The 17552-nt window shown below is 40.9% G+C and overlaps 1 protein-coding gene across 6 annotated transcripts in view; it reads right to left on the reverse strand.

The window, feature by feature from the left end:
* The window catches only part of UTRN (utrophin), a 1374288-nt gene that overhangs the window by 74297 nt on the left and 1282439 nt on the right, over positions 1 to 17552 (reverse strand). For all 6 annotated transcript variants that reach the window (XM_069235249.1, XM_069235248.1, XM_069235247.1 and 3 more), the window contains 2 exons: positions 13056 to 13214; positions 9795 to 10026 (listed from right to left, as the gene is read on the reverse strand). In XM_069235249.1, the coding sequence (XP_069091350.1) occupies positions 9795 to 10026; positions 13056 to 13214 (391 nt within the window). The remainder of the gene's footprint in view (positions 1 to 9794; positions 10027 to 13055; positions 13215 to 17552) is intronic.

Below are 17552 nucleotides of genomic sequence, written 5' to 3' on the forward strand. Positions count from 1 at the left end.
AGAGACATGGCCAAGGTAAGAAAGGCTGAAAGACGACCACCACTGAACAAGACACACAAGCTGAAACGTCAAGACTGGGCCAAGAAATATCTCAAGACTGATTTTTCTAAGGTTTTATGGACTGATGAAATGAGAGTGAGTCTTGATGGGCCAGATGGATGGGCCCGTGGCTGGATTGGTAAAGGGCAGAGAGCTCCAGTCCGACTCAGACGCCAGCAAGGTGGAGGTGAAGTACTGGTTTGGGCTGGTGTCATCAAAGATGAGCTTGTGGGGCCTTTTCGGGTTGAGGATGGAGTCAAGCTCAACTCCCAGTCCTACTGCCAGTTCCTGGAAGACACCTTCTTCAAGCAGTGGTACAGGAAGAAGTCTGCATCCTTCAAGAAAAACATGATTCTCATGCAGGACAATGCTCCATCACACGCGTCCAAGTACTCCACAGCGTGGCTGGCAAGAAAGGGTATAAAAGAAGGAAATCTAATGACATGGCCTCCTTGTTCACCTGATCTGAACCCCATTGAGAACCTGTGGTCCATCATCAAATGTGAGATTTACAAGGAGGGAAAACAGTACACCTCTCTGAACAGTGTCTGGGAGGCTGTGGTTGCTGCTGCACGCAATGTTGATGGTGAACAGATCAAAACACTGACAGAATCCATGGATGGTAGGCTTTTGAGTGTCCTTGCAAAGAAAGGTGGCTATATTGGTCACTGATTTGTTTTTGTTTTGTTTTTGAATGTCAGAAATGTATATTTGTGAATGTTGAGATGTTATATTGGTTTCACTGGTAATAATAAATAATTGAAATGGGTATATATTTTTTTTTGTTAAGTTGCCTAATAATTATGCCCAGTAATAGTCACCTGCACACACAGATATCCCCCTAACATAGCTAATACTAAAAACAAACTAAAAACTACTTCCAAAAATATTCAGCTTTGATATTAATGAGTTTTTTGGGTTCATTGAGAACATGGTTGTTGTTCAATAATAAAATTAATCCTCTAAAATACAACTTGCCTAATAATTCTGCACTCCCTGTATATATATATACACACATACACACATATATAATGTACACAATTAAAATATATTTTTAGCGCACAGTTCCAACTGAATGTTTTCTAATGAGAGCCCTGGTCAGTTGAAATGGCAATTGTCTTTTGATACTTGCTTTGCTGCATGCCATTTTGCATTAAACTAGGCCTGGGCATAATTTTCTCAAGTCAGTGTAATCGGCGGTATTTCAAACATTTTGTGTTATGCTTCTTATGCAGAAGTTCTGAAATCACACCAATATGCCAGTTTGTGTAACTATGGACCATTTTCACCCAAACATTTTACAGAAAAGTGCAGTAACAACTGAGCATGAACGTCTTCTTTGTGGTTGTTTGCGGCTACAATTTACGCACAAAAATAACAGATTTGTGTTTCGCGTAAGTTTGCCATAATTTTGAGTAATTACACAAAAGCAAGTTACGCTAATTTCACACTCCCCTACATTAAACAATAGTTGCACTCTAGGCTTCCTGGCTGTTGTGTTTTATTTTTAACAACTTGGCTACTCTTTGCCTGACCTAAAAAAATCTGGGGGCATATTCATTTTCCAAGCATAAGCCTAGTAATCCCTGTATTTCTCAGGTCCCCTTTTGAGGAGCGAGCTCTGTGTTCAAGGTGAACAAGTCATCAAAAAGGTAGTACATTCAATTCCAAAGCTGGGATCCATTCCAGAACATTTGTGTTAGTGGGAAGCCGCAAAGCCTTCGAACCTAAAACTAAGTAATGAAAGAGCCTTTGCAGATTCACACTCGCCATAGGTGAGGGGTCAATTCTGCATGACTAAAGTGCCAAACTCTACTCAAAGCAATAAGAAAACTGCCCTAAATAGCAAAAGCAACTGCTGCTTTTACACTTCTGGAACGGACAGCTTCATCACGGCCCACCCGACACACTAAACGTTGTCTGTCGTATGTGATAGAACACCAGCTTTTTCATTTGAGTTTTCAAGTTTTCCACGTTCTCATAGCATTTTTTCACAGTCACCCACCCTTATTTTCTTCTCCTGTTACCCCATAGATATTTCTGAAACTGTGTTATCTCTCTGGCTCTTTTATTTACTTGAGGCCATTAATTTTCCAAACTTTACTTTTAATGGTTTGTGTAATGACAATATGTATGTTTGACCACTGACTTTGTGTTGCACCACTTTGCATATTAGTTGTTAAGTGTTCACCAATTGCAGATTACATTTTGTATTCAGTTTAGCTGCTTATTGACTTTATTGTGGCGTTAGACATTGCAGTTGAGACATTGCAGTTGAGCTGTGTTTTTCCACATGGTAAACTGAGCTTGTTTTTTGTATTTCTTTCTCACCAAACACGAACAGTTAGTCAGTCAACATGATAAGAAAATATAGTGCAGGGAACGGTGCGTCCTTGAGAATCTGGCCAGTTTTCAACGTTTTTCTTTCAACTCTGACCTACAGTAGCCAGCATGTTTGAATATTTATTTTTCATGGGAAGGTTTTTTTTCCAGAAAGCCCTTTTGGTTCTTTAAAGGTATAAAAAAAGGTGGCCCTGCTCAGTAGCGAGGGAATTCCGAGACCTCGGTCAGGATTGGACGTCAAGTGCCTGACCTTTGTCCCATGAGGGTGATGATCTTTTTCTCGCAGTTGAACGGGGTCATCTTCTTGCTGGTGTGAGAAAGATGAAGAGCTTGGCAGGCCCTACGGTAATGAATTTTTACTTTATTCTTTCCTTTGCAATTACGCTATAATGTAATCACATATATTTGCTGTGTACATTGCAGTTGAGAATCATTTTGATATATTTTCCTTTCATTGCTGTGACTATTTTTAATCGTGTGCTTTCGACCAACTAATCTCCTTCATTTTTTAGGAACCTCGTGGTGAAATAATAAATGCTTTCTTTCAACTGAGAAGTGCATTCCAGAGATTTTTGTCAGCTTGGCCGTTAGTGAAAGCAAAACAGTTTGCCTTTCTTTGTTAATAAATAAAAATAATCTTTATGGTGTATTATTGATCATCCTAACTTTGAATCCACAGTATATTTACTTGTGTTTTTGTCTCACTTCTCCACTACCAAACATCGCTCCACCCTATACAGGGTAATAATACAGAGTTAACTTTAGGTTCAGGTTTCTGTGGGACTTTGTCACAATCCACTTGGTCACTTGTGGTAGGCAAATCTATTATACCTGCAAATCAGCTAACAATGAACAATGAAAATGCCCTTTTGACTGTCCCATTAACGCTTAACACAGGACATCCTCGAAGTGTCCTAGGCCATAACTCTGACTCCACTATACAATCCACTGCAGACCCATAGGAGCATGAAAATGACAACCGTTGGCCAATTTCTATTACTGGCTACACTGATTTGAAAAACGAGTAATACAAACTACAATTTCACACTGAAAATGTTCTTTTTTTATACATATACATCAGGTTTCACTCCGGGCCAGGGGACAGACAGCACTAACTCATATCTTAAGCAATGTCTTGAATGTAGTCAATACAGCACACAGTTGCACTTATACCTACTGGAGCTGTGTGACAGAGTCAACATATTGGCACGAACCATCCATTAGCTAGGCTTACCAGGTGAGGGTTTCTGGCACAGCCCTATTCTGCCTTCAAAGCTTCTTCGTGTATTGCACTCACTTATTTCAAAATAGATTATTTGGATCCATTTTCCTGACGTGTAAAACAAGGTTTGCCACTCTTCTCTTTAACCCCTTCGCTGCCAGGCCTTTTACACCTCCTGTGTCAAGCCTTTTTTTTGGCTATTTGGGGTAGTTTGCACTTAGGCCCTCATAACTTTTTGTCCACATATGCTATACACGCCAAATTTGCGTTTTTTAAACACCTTAGGGATTCTAGAGGTACCCAGAGTTTGTGGGTTCCCCTAGAGGAGACCAAGAAAATAGCCAAAATACAGCTAGAATTTCATTAAAAAACAAAATTGGAAAAAGGGGCTGTAGAAGAAAGCTTATGGTTTTTCCCCTGAAAATGGCATACACAAAGAGCTTGCAGTGCTAAAATCACCATCTTCGCAGCATTCAGGAACTATTTTGGTATTTTACTGGGACATACCCCATTTTTAATTATTTTTGTACTTTCGGCCTCCTTCCAGTTAGTGACAGAAATGGGTATGAAACGAATGCTGTATCCCGGTCAACTAAGAATTTCTGAAAAGTAGACAAAATTTTGAATTCAGCAAAGAGTCATTTGTGTAGGTCCTTCAAGGTTTTCCTACAAAAATTAACAGCTAAAATAAAATAATACTGAAATTGAGGTGAAAAAAGAGCCATTTCTGTCCACGTTTTCTTCTATAACTTTTTCCAGCCATGGCAGATTTTTGAAAGCAATATACCGTTACGTCTGCTGGACTCTTCTGGTTGCGGGGATATATGTGGCTTGTAGGTTCATCAAGAACCCTAGGTACCCAGAGCCAATAAAGGAGCTGCACCATGCAATGGGTTTTCATTGTATACCAGGTATACAGCAATTCATTTGGTGAAATATAAAGAGTCAAAAATAGGTACCAAGGAAACATTTGAACTTCCAAAATGGGCACAAGATAAGGTGTTGAGAAGCAGTTATTTGCATATCTCTGAATTCCGGGGTACCTATACTAGCATGTAAATTACAGGGCATTTCTCAAATACATCTTTTTTACACATTGTCTTACATTTGGATGGAAAAAATGTAGAGCAAGACAAGGGGTAATAACACTTGTTCTTCTATTCTGTGTTCCCCAAGCCTCCTGATAAAAATGGTACCACACTTGTGTGGTTAGGCCTATTGCCCGTGACAGGAAATGCAACCTGGACACATCACAATTTTACACTGAAAGATGTGTTTTTTGAAAAGTGCCTACCTGTGGATTTTGGCCTCTAGCTCAGCCGGCACCTAGGAAAACCTAGCAAACCTGTACATTTTTTAAATCTAGACACCTAGGAGAACCCAGGATCGGGTAACTTGTGGCACTCTCACCAGGTTCTGTTACCCAGAATCCTTAGCAAACCTCAAAATTTGGCAAGAAACCCACTTTTTTCCTCACATTATGGTGCTGCAAAATTCTGGAATCTGAGGGGAGCCACAAACTTCCTTCTGCCCAGTGGTCCCCCAGGTCTCCCGACAAAAATGGTAGCTCACTTGTGTGGGTAGGCCAAGCGCCAACGACAAGAAATGCCCCAAAACACTATGTGGACACATTAAAATTATCAAATAAAAAACTACTGTTTTTGTTTGGGGGGGAGGGGGGAGAAGCGCACCTGCATTTTGGGTCCTGGGTTCAGCAGCTATCTAGGGAAACCTACCAAACCCAGACATTTCTGAATACTAGACACCTAAAGGAGTCAAGGGAGGTGTGACTTGCGTGCATCCTCCACCCCAGTGTTTTCTTACCCAGAATCCTTGGCAAACCTCAAATTTAGCTTAAAAAAGAATTCACATTTCCCCTACATTTCTGTGTGGAATCACCGCACCGGCATAAATGTTCTACCAGCCAACGTTACCCTGAAATGGCCTAAAATATATTTGTCCCCCAGGGAAGCGACCCTTGCCTAAGGGGTCGCACCCAATCTGTAAAACATTATTATTTTTTTTAAATATCCCTGGTGCCTAGTGGTTTCTGTCCCCAAGAATTAAAATAGGCCGATATGCCCTCAAGCGGGGGCAGAAATGGCTTAAAATAAATTTGCCCCCTAGATGAGCAACACTTGTCTAAGAGGTCGCTCCCCTTGCGTGAAATTGACGCAAAAAAAAAAATAATCCCTGGTGGTCTAGTGGTTTCTGACCGCCTTGGGGGCAGTTTGGCTTAAGAAAAATAGGCCAATCTGCCCCCAAGGTTGGCAGAAATGGCCTAAAAATAATTTGCAGAAAAAGCCTTAAAAAAATGCTCCCGGGGGGAGTGACCCTTGCCCAAGCGTTTGCTCCCCTTCATTGATATATTAAAAAATGAAAAAACTCCCTGGGGTCTAGTGGGCATTTCTGCATCCCGATCGCTTTACGATCGGGCTGCAGGAATGCTCAGATAGACATCAAAGGAAAGGAAAAGTTTTTCCTTTCCTTTGATGCCTCTCTGCCCGCCCCCACCCCCGATTGAAAGAGAAATGCTTTTATTTCTCTTCCGATCGCGCAGGAACCTGGGCTTCCAATGCGATGGGGGCGATCTCTGATGAGGTCAGCACGCGATTGCGCGCTGATGTCATCAGATGTCACTAGGGGAGGGGGGGAAGAGGAAGCGGTTCCCCTTCCTTCCCAGCCCTTGGGGCTAGCGCTCCCCTCTTGGCCCAGGCCAGGACGTAATGCTTACATACGTGGCCCCGAAAGGGTTAATATATATCTGTAGCCACTCTTCTTCATAATCTTAAGACCTCATGCCCTTTATTATCCCTATACTCAATATCTTTACCTAGTGGTGCAACCACCTATATGTCTTCAAACAAAAAGGGAGCCCCCAAACATACAATTTTAGGCTCGGGAACAAGGGTTACAAGACATCAATCAATAATAAACATTCCTGCTTAACCTATCTACATTCCTAAATGGAATTAATCCAATATAGTCTGACCCAAAAAAAATCCAGAAAATTTAGTAGTTCACAAATTACATTTTTCACATATTTATTTTTTTGTTAACTTTTTGTTTAAAAAACAAACCCAGCAACTCATCCATTTATCCTACCTATAATACAATAACAAAACAAACATAACAAAATCGAAACAATACCATAAAATCACTAATCACCTCACTCGTGAATAACTGTTTCTAATTCATCACCACACTCATACACACGCCATTCTTTAAGCCGAAGACCATTACTTGGAACTGGTAGTACCCTCTTGGGCTAGAGAAATCGGACCTCTCTTTTGCCCCATCAGTCAAGTTGATCTGCCAGAACCCAGACGTTAGATCAAACGTGCCTAGGAACTTGGCAGCCTCAAGCCGATCTATGAGCGCATCTGCTCTGGGGATGGGGTGAGAGTCGGTCTTTGTGACTGCATTGAGCCCTTGGTAGTTCAAACAGATCCGGAGCTCAGGTGTGTCACCAAGTGGGGCAGCCTTGGGCACCAGCACCAGTGGGTTGGACCAAGGCCTGCTTATTACTCAATAACCCCTAGTGCCAACATCTTGGAGACAAAGGGGACAAGACACCAAGCAATAATAAACATTCCTGTTTAACCTATCTACATTCCTAAATAGAAATAATACAATGTAGTAGTCTAAACCCAAGACAATCAAGCAGAAACTTTATTCAAAAGTTCACAAAGTATTTTTTTCATATATTTCTTTTTTTAGTCTTCATTTTTTTTAAAACAAACCCCAGCAACTAATCCATCCATCCCACCAATAATACAATAATAACACAATCAAAACAATGCCACAAAATCACTAATCTTCCCACTCGTAAATAACTGTTTCTCATTCATCACCACACTCGTACGCACTCCATACACACATTTCCCATGTCCCCCAAAACAGTGCTCTTTGACCAACAAACAAGGAGACCAAGTCTCATTAGTCGTCCATTGTTGTGTCTCAAACTGGGATTTTCAAACAGTATTAGTCTTCTAACAGTATTGATCAATGCATGTTTAGGTGGATGTCAAATTGTTTTAACCACCTTCATCGGAACATAACACGCACATCTTTTCTTCTTTGAACCAATAAAACAAGTGGAGTAACTTTCTGATAAAATAAGAAAACATTCAATTATCTAGGTCAGAACAGACTTTCGTTCTGAGCAACAGCTTCATAAATCCTTAATTACCCAACTAGCTCCTTAAATTGCTCCACCAAATCACCAGTCACCAACCATCTCACGATGTGCAAAATAAGAATTGTGAATTTTTTTTTATTTATATGATAGGTCCTGAAGAAGGTGGTTAAAATAAGCATTCCATTTATAACTCATAACTAAAATAACTCCTGTTCCATCCCGTTTTACCATCACTTTGGAAAGAGTTACTCCTCCAGATTAAACCTGTTTCATACGTTTTCTAAGCAGACTGTATTTCTGTTTCACTATGCTGTTTTTTTTTATTTTTTATTATTTCAGGAGTTGTCAGTTTGCAAACATCATTAGGGGATACATCTGAACATCAATATCAACAATAAAACACGTTATAGGTTTTTTATTACGCTTGTGTGTTTACTCAATAGCTTCTGAAACAACAATGGTGAAAATGTATGACTACTTAAATTTGTGCAAATTTACTGGGCTTTGGTAGTGAAATAGTTTAATTCAAATGTTTCTCATAAGGAAACGTAATCAGACATCAATTAGCATGTTAAGTTATAAAACAGGGCATATTTTGTAATGATACAGGCAGCGCTTAATGTGTGAAAGAATGAGTGTCAGTGCCCTAAGCTCTGCTCAGAAGCTGGCGGCCAGTGAAATTATACATCAGCATGCCAAATACAAAGGTTGGAAGTCTTTAATCCACTACCAGTCACTCCCTGCCCCTTTATCTCGCTCTTGCAGGTTCCGCTTTCTCCCTTTGCGATGGTTTTGCTGTCTTTCGCTTCGTCGGTTTTTTCGATATGTGTTTTTTCCCTCTCTGGTGCTCATTAAATATCTGATGCAGAAAAATAAGTGCCGAAGGGCCCTCTCCAACCCTCCCCCCCTTTTCCCCTTACCCCCACCCCCCCACAAAAACAGTTTCAATGGCTACTTCAGTCAATACGTTTTTGAGCACTGAATGGCCCAAAATATAAAACCCCAGAGTCAACCAGTGTCTTAAATTTTTTCCTTTATAACTTCTCTCACTTTTTTCCATCCTCAACAGCTGAACGCTAACTAACCCTCTGGGCAGCTGGCATTTTCGCTATCCTTGTTGGTTGGCAGAAGTGAAAAAGAGAAAAGCTACTTTGTTATTTTTAATACAGTGCTCATGTCATAGCAATCATGTAAAAGTTACAAAGTAGATAATAAAGTCACAGAAGTTACATTGAAAAAAATAAAATACCTACACTTTAGCGGAATTTTGGCCAGTCTATCACCAAAAAACGTGGGGTGGATCTTCAGTTTGAACTGATTTATAAACCAGCAATTGCAATAGTTGTACATGGATGTATTCCAGTTGAATTAACTGTTTTGTAAACACACACCTTATTTAAAAAGGAACACCTTTTCACTCAAAGGTAATTGTCCTAAAACCATAACAAAGTAACTTATTAATATATGTTGCGCGCTAGGGCCGTGCAGCTAACTTACAGACAGTGGCTCATAAGAGCTGGCTCTTAAAAGCGGCTATGTCCTGCAAATTAGAGAAAATATTACTATGGAACAGTTCTATTTTGCATGCACTGAAATAAGTTTCTTTCCCATGAGGAGAACTAGGGTAATGGAGTCGCAGTTAAATACTGCCTGGAATTACCAGCACCCTTTCTAACCGTCGCTCGTCAGAAAGGTTCGGTTGTCTTTTGGAATAAAAATAAACTTGAGTATTTTAGTTACAAGCTGGTGCTAAAAATGCATTTACTTGAATGATTGTTAAGGGGTTTGCCCTATACGCCCTTTCGGACTCAAAATGAAAGTGTTCACTTTTTTTTTATATTTGAATGTCTGCATTAAATACGAAAAGTATAACACTGAAGAGAACATAAGGCATGCTCAATATTTTGCAAAGTATTAGTTTAGAACAGGAATGCTTTCAGATTCACCCAAAGAATCAGGCTTTTAATAATGTTAAAAAGTTTTTCAACTGTTTTAAATACTAACATAGAAGTTCATCCAAACGTAACAATTGAGTAAGAATAGCTATACCTGTTCAAGAAGCTGTCGTAACCGCTGAAGCTGAGACTCCAGTTGTTTATTGTGGTCCTCCAATATCTGCATCCGGGCCTCCAGGCGGCCCTTGTGTTGCCTGAGGAGTTTGGCTTCAGCTATGAGCTCTGAGTCTCCACTGGAGAGTAGCGAGTCCGGTGGGGAAGAGGGAGGGTTCATTCCCTTTCTTAGATGCTGTTCCTTCAGATGGTCATATTCAGACTGTAAGCTCCTAATTTATATTAAGAGAAAAAAAGGGAGGTGTTGGACATTGATTGTGCAGTCACTGTTGTTCATTTTATACAATCTATTTAAGGTGAATGCACTAAGAAACTTGAGGCCCAATTTAATCTTGGTGGAGGGGGAACTCTGTCATAAAGAAGAGACAGTTCCCTACCCGCCAAGACTATGGTCTGCCTGCCTGATTTTGATTTGGGCAGATCACAGTTTGACGACGGAGAAGACTATTCCGTCCCCACCATGGTCAAACTTCTCAGACGGCCGACGGAGTAAGGCCAGTCAGAGATTTGGCCATATGCCCCCCACCTAATTTAGATGGGTGGACATATAGCTCTTTTCAATGACCATCACTGGCAGGAAACCCTGATGTAAAACACTGAAAAGTGCATGATGCCCCCCTCGCCATGGGAGAAAACTCCCTTGGGAAGGGGTGGGAGGCATTATTTTTTTTATTTTTTTGAAGAAAATACTGCTTTATGAAACAAAAACAAACAAAAAAAAATTACTTTTCCATGTGGCTCCATCATATTTGACAGAGCAGTCTGGCAAAGTTACAATACGTGGCAGGAACTGCCTTGACAGTGGTTTCTGTCAACGTTTGAAATGTACCCCAGGCCAGTGGACTTTTCAAAGTTAGGTCAGTATCTCCATCAGGGCATTAGAGTAAATCACTACATCACCCCGGTGGAGGACAGGCCAACCACCCAAATATAAATTGGTCCCTATGTTAATATTTTTTGCTGTACTTAAATTGCAGTCAATCAGCATAGGATGCACAGTGTGAGGGTACATCATTTTACTGCACAGGTAGGCAACTGTCAAACCTAATTTTGTATGGTTCATGAGCAGAATACCATGTCAAGTCTCAAAGAGGCACATCATTTTGCAGAATAAAATGCTTTTGGGAAAAATTAGGCATATTTTATCTGCCCCCCCCCCCCAACTACAGAGTAAAATGATTTCAACTGATTGTAAATAGATACAGCACCAAACTTCTTGTGCCATGCTTCCCTCCTATCTGCACATTTCTAAAAGAACATACCTGTACTTGTGTGGTTTTTAAACAGTTACATGGGGAGGTTCCTTCGGATCTCCTTCTTCACTTTAAAGAAAATACTCTAAACCCATGTTTGGACTGCTGCTGTTTCTTGAAATGTATGCTTTGTTGAAAATAGTCTGAAAGACCCTCCGCAGACCACGCCCCTTGTCTGGCCAAATTTAGAATTTTATGAAAAGAATCCACCCATCTTCAGCCTTTACCGGGTTACAGGTAAGTGTTTTAAAACTGTCTTGAGGATTTCAACTCCAGCCTCAGTGTGCTACATTTGCATGTACTGCAAGGACAGGAGAAGGCCTAGAAATGCGGCTGCACAATAGGAGAAGGTTTCAGACTTGGTTTTCATCCAGAAAGCACAGTTCTGGTACTAAATCATGCCAGAGAAACTTACAGAGATTTAACTGAAAACAGCTGGGTGGTCCCCAGTTGCATAAATCAACCTAATGGAGCATTCCTGCCAAACGTGATGAGGGGCTTGTGTTACAGCCCTGCGGTCGACATAACAAAGCTCATGAGCTGATCCCAGTACAGGCTTTCACATACATAGGCGTGCACATGCAACTGTAGGTGCGTGATGGGGCAAGCCCGGCAAGAACTGACTGGGATGGGGAGGGATGGCTTAAACAATGATCCAGCCGTCAGTTGGGAACACAGATACAATAATGACATGGCTGACATGTGGGGAAGCAGATGAACATCGTGGCATTGTTGGTACATGTGTGCAGTAGCACACCAAGATGGAATTTTGTGCTGGGTTCACTTACTTATGTGGCTTTCAGTTGGAGAACGATGGCAAGTATATGGGTAAAGGGAACATACTGGCATGGCTGGCAGATAGAAAACTGGTACAACAGCACATGGTTGGCATACAGTGAAACAAGGCACAACATAGTATGCTTAGTGTAGGGGAAACAACGAAGACGTGACTGGCATCTGGGCGAAACAACAACAGCATGGCTGGGATGCAGGGAAACAAAAGCACATCAGGACAAGTCTGATATAAGGAGGAAGTGGGAGCATATGGAATGGTTGGGCCATGGCAAATTAAGGGCACATCATGGCATGACTGGTTAATGGAGGAGTTTGCACACCATGGCAAGGCTGGCTGCTGGAGAATGAAGAAAACTAGCACATGGGTAAACGGGTGCGTCAGAATCCAAGGCATATAGGGGAGCAGGAATGTATTGGAATGGATAACATATGGTGGGAATGGGCACATTCTGGAACAGTTAGCAACAGGGGACAGAGTGTATGGGACAGATGACAGCACAACTGGCTATCACCTATTCCTATAGCAATAATGGCAATGTATCACAATGAAAAAGATAACCTGACACCTGGCAAATCTTTCATATATATCTTCCTAAACAATAAAAGCTGAAATATGGTGCCAAATGATTTTTAAGAAAGTGACAAGCTAATGCTACCGGACAAACGTGCTTTTTTCTACTAAAAACGAGTTAGTAATAAAATGATTATTTAAAAAAAATCATTATTTACAAACCAATCCAAGCTCATGTTTGCTTGACAGTTCATGCTCAGATGGAAGCATGTTTGCTAATGTTGTGTCATAATTTATTACTACGATAATAATGCCAGGACTCGCATCGAGGAATTTCAACATCGGTGCTGATGTCCTTTTCTGACATTGTTATTGGTATGGTTCTCACCTCAAACAGGTGATAGCCTTAACTCTATTTGAAGTCAACGCAATTCATTGCATTCAGAAACACATTCACTAATAAAGGGATGAGAGAGCACATTCATGAATGTAAAAAGGATAATACGTGAAAATTAAATTAGGAAGCAGCACAGCTGAAACTGCAGAAGATTAACATTAACACATTTTGAGGGTGTAGGGAGATTGGGGTCCCATGGCATATTAAGTACTTTAATAACCAAGGAGGAGTATGCCAGCAGCAAGGGCAACTAAACACAAAGAGTAAAAAAAAGCGTCACAGTACCTTTGCTCTTCTTCCAGATCAGCTATTATTCGCTCCAACTCCCCCCGCTCTTCCCTCTCCACTGACTTCAGGATCTGTGCAGGACTTTGGGGCTGGCTCAGCGGAGACTCTCCTCCCAGGGTTTGGCAGTACTGCTGTATAAGAGCATGCTCGTCCTCCCTGGGTAAGGTAGAGCAGAGATGAGACAATTATGTAAACGTGTGCATGCGATGGCTTCCCTGTCATACAATTCATGCGAGTTTCATTTGCAAACAGTTATAATTAGTTTCTGATCAACTGACAAAGTAGAGATGATTGCTGATTTCCCGCAAGTTCATTTCTGGAGCACTGTGCACGCTATGCTCTTGACATAGAATGCACAGGCTAGTTCGTACCGCCATCTTGGAAACAACATAACGTAGCTAAAGTAAGAGGACGCAAGGAACCACTTCAGTTTGCCCGGGTGCTCCGCAAGTGTTAGTACAGTGCTCAAGTAAACTAAACTGGATTTCATCCAAAGCAAAATGGCTATGGAAAATCAACATAAAAATTATGAAAAAAGGATACGAACTTCTGTGAAGATTTCATACGCTGGCAGACAGACCTTACTAAGGCTTAAAAGCAATGGTGGTAGATGTCGGCAGCGTAGTGTTCGTACGGGAGCTTTGTCCCCTGTAATGCAGGCTAAATCCTCATTGCAAGCAACTGGTAAAGACATCAGCGATGAAGAATTAACTGCATATTTTGCTTTTGTATATTAAGCATTAAAACCATTGGCGGTCATTGTGTCACAGAGGAAAATACATTCAACACTACATTACTTTAGGACCAGTGTCTTCAAACTGGGAGGCCACAAGTGATTTTGGGGGGGGACAGGCTCTAGCAAATAGAAGCATTATGCTCGTAACAGGGCTTTGTTTTAAACTGAAAACACATAAGCAGCAGTAAGCCGCTCTGTAATGGGCCATCACTAACATGTTTTGTCATTTATATCCAAGCAGAGAGTATGTGTCAAAGTGGAAGGGACTCCGAATACTCTTCAAAACCCTCACCCCCACTTCTGATAATCACACTGTGGATACTATTCGAACGTTAGTAAAGCCTGCCTGACCAGAATAGTGTGTTTGGCACCATGTATTTGATTGCATTTTTAAAGCAGTAACATAACTTAACTGCAATGTTTAAATAAGTGTAGTTAGACACTTTAATTAGAATAATTGTGAAAAGTACAGGGGCGATTATTTATTTTTTTACTGGGGGGGGATGCAGCATTAAAGTTTGAAGACCACTACTTTAGGGTGACAAGATTTTCAGACGAAACACCGATCAGGCAGACATAGAAAAGGGACTGAATGTATTAATAGGTCTCAGGGCATTCTATATACAAAGAGATACATAGGCCTTCAAAGAAAGGGGAGAGAACATATATATATATATATATATATATATATATATATATATATATATATATATATGGAAAATGTCACTTACCCAGTGTACATCTGTTCGTGGCATTAGTCGCTGCAGATTCACATGCTGTGCACATCCCGCCATCTTGTGTTGGGCTCGGAGTGTTACAAGTTATTTTTCTTCGAAGAAGTCTTTTTTCGAGTCACGAGACCGAGGGACTCCTCCCATTTCGACTCCATTGCGCATGGGCGTCGACTCCATCTTAGATTGTTTTCCCCACAGAGGGTGAGGTAGGAGTTGTGTATGCTAGTAATAGTGCCCATGCAATGGAGTGAATACGTATGTACATAATGAAGTTTAAAGTAATATATTTACAAATTTACAAATGTTCAAGATCAACTTCTAAACGGCTACAGGCTCCCGGGGAGGCGGGTGGGCGCATGTGAATCTGCAGCGACTAATGCCACGAACAGATGTACACTGGGTAAGTGACATTTTCCGTTCGATGGCATGTGTAGCTGCAGATACACATGCTGTGCATAGACTAGTAAGCAGTTATCTCCCCAAAAGCGGTGGTTCAGCCTGTAGGAGTTGAAGTTGTTTGAAATAATGTTCGTAGTACAGCTTGACCTACTGTGGCTTGTTGTGCCGTTAACACATCTACACAGTAGTGTTTGATAAATGTATGAGGCGTAGACCATGTTGCTGCCTTACATATTTCGTTCATTGGAATATTTCCTAGAAAGGCCATGGTAGCACCTTTTTTTCTGGTTGAGTGTGCCTTTGGTGTAATAGGCAGCTCTCTCTTTGCTTTAAGATAGCAGGTTTGAATACACTTAACTATCCATCTAGCAATGCCTTGTTTAGAAATTGGATTCCCTGTATGAGGTTTTTGGAAAGCAATAAATAGTTGTTTTGTTTTTCGAATTAGTTTTGTTCTGTCAATGTAGTATATTAGTGCTCTTTTGATGTCTAATGTATGCAGTGGTCTTTCAGCTACAGAATCTGGCTGTGGGAAGAACACTGGTAATTCTACCGTTTGATTCAAGTGGAACGGTGAGATCACTTTTGGTAAAAATTTTGGATTTGTCCGTAGAACTACTTTATGCTTGTGTATTTGAATAAATGGTACTTGTATGGTAAATGCTTGAATTTCACTCACTCTTCTTAGAGATTTGATGGCAATCAAAAATGCAACTTTCCATGTTAAATATTGCATTTCACAAGAGTGCATGGGCTCAAAAGGTGGACCCATGAGTCGTGTTAAGACAATGTTGAGGTTCCATGAAGGAACTGGTGGTGTTCGTGGTGGTATAATTCTCTTTAGGCCTTCCATAAATGCTTTTATGACTGGTATCCTAAATAATGAAGTTGAGTGCGTAATTTGCAGGTAGGCTGAAATTGCGGTCAGAGGTATCTTTATTGAAGAGAAAGCTAGCTTTGACTTTTGCAATTGTAGTAAGTATCCTACTTTATCTTTGGCAGATGCGTGTAAGGGTTGAATTTGATTATTATGGCAGTAATAAACAAATCTTTTCCACTTATTTGCATAGCAGTGTCTAGTGGTAGGTTTCCTAGCTTGTCTTATGACCTCCATACATTCTTGTGTGAGATCTAAGTGTCCGAATTCTAGGATTTCAGGAGCCAAATTGCTAGATTCAGCGATGCTGGATTTGGATGTCTGATCTGTTGTTTGTGTTGTGTTAACAGATCTGGTCTGTTTGGTAGTTTGACATGAGGTACTACTGAGAGGTCTAGTAGTGTTGTGTACCAAGGTTGTCTTGCCCATGTCGGTGCTATTAGTATGAGTTTGAGTTTGTTTTGACTCAATTTGTTTACTAGATATAGAAGGAGTGGGAGAGGGGGAAAAGCGTAAGCAAATATCCCTGATCAGCTGATCCATAACGCATTGCCCTGAGACTGATCTTGTGGGTACCTGGATGCGAAGTTTTGGCATTTTGAGTTTTCTTTTGTTGCAAATAGATCTATTTGTGGTGTTCCCCACATTTGGAAGTAAGTGTTTAGTATTTGGGGGTGAATCTCCCATTCGTGGATCTGTTGGTGATCCCGAGAGAGATTGTCTGCTAACTGGTTCTGAATTCCTGGAATAAATTGTGCTATTAGGCGAATGTGGTTGTGAATCGCCCAATGCCATATTTTCTGTGTTAGGAGACACAACTGTGTCGAGTGTGTGCCTCCCTGTTTGTTTAGGTGATATATTGTTGTCATGTTGTCTGTTTTGACAAGAATGTGTTTGTGTCTTATTATGGGTTGAAATGCTTTGAGCGCTAGAAATACCGCTAACAGTTCTAAGTGATTTATGTGAAACTGTTTTTGCTGTATGTCCCATTGTCCTTGGATGCTGTGTTGACTGAGGTGTGCTCCCCACCCTATCATGGAAGCATCTGTTGTTATTACGTATTGTGGCACTGGGTCTTGGAAAGGCCGCCCTTGGTTTAAATTTATACTGTTCCACCATTGAAGCGAGATGTATGTTTGGCGGTCTATCAACACCAGATCTAGAAGCTGGCCCTGTGCTTGTGACCATTGTGATGCTAGGCACTGTTGTAAGGGCCGCATGTGCAACCTTGCATTTGGGACAATGGCTATGCATGAAGACATCATGCCTAGTAGTTTCATCACCAGTTTGACTTGTATCTTTTGATTTGGATACATGGTCTGTATCACATTGTGAAATGTGTGAACTCTTTGCGGACTTGGAGTGGCAATCCCTTTTGCTGTGTTGATTGTTGCTCCTAAGTATTGCTGTGTTTGACACGGCAGAAGGTGTGACTTTGTGTAGTTGATTGAGAAACCTAGTTTGTGGAGGATTTCTATGACATATTTTGTGTGTTGTGAACACCGTCTTAGCGTGTTGGTTTTGATTAGCCAATCGTCTAGGTACGGGAACACATGTATTTGCTGCCTTCTGATATGTGCAGCTACTACTGCTAGGCATTTTGCAAAAACTCTTGGTGCAGTTGTTATTCCGAATGGCAACACTTTGAATTGGGAATGTATCCCTTGGAATACAAACCTTAGGTACTTTCTGTGTGAAGGATGTATTGGTATATGGAAATATGCATCCTTTAGGTCTAGTGTTGTCAT

Source organism: Pleurodeles waltl, chromosome 5, assembly GCF_031143425.1.
Source record: "Pleurodeles waltl isolate 20211129_DDA chromosome 5, aPleWal1.hap1.20221129, whole genome shotgun sequence".
NCBI classification, from domain to species: domain Eukaryota; kingdom Metazoa; phylum Chordata; class Amphibia; order Caudata; family Salamandridae; genus Pleurodeles; species Pleurodeles waltl.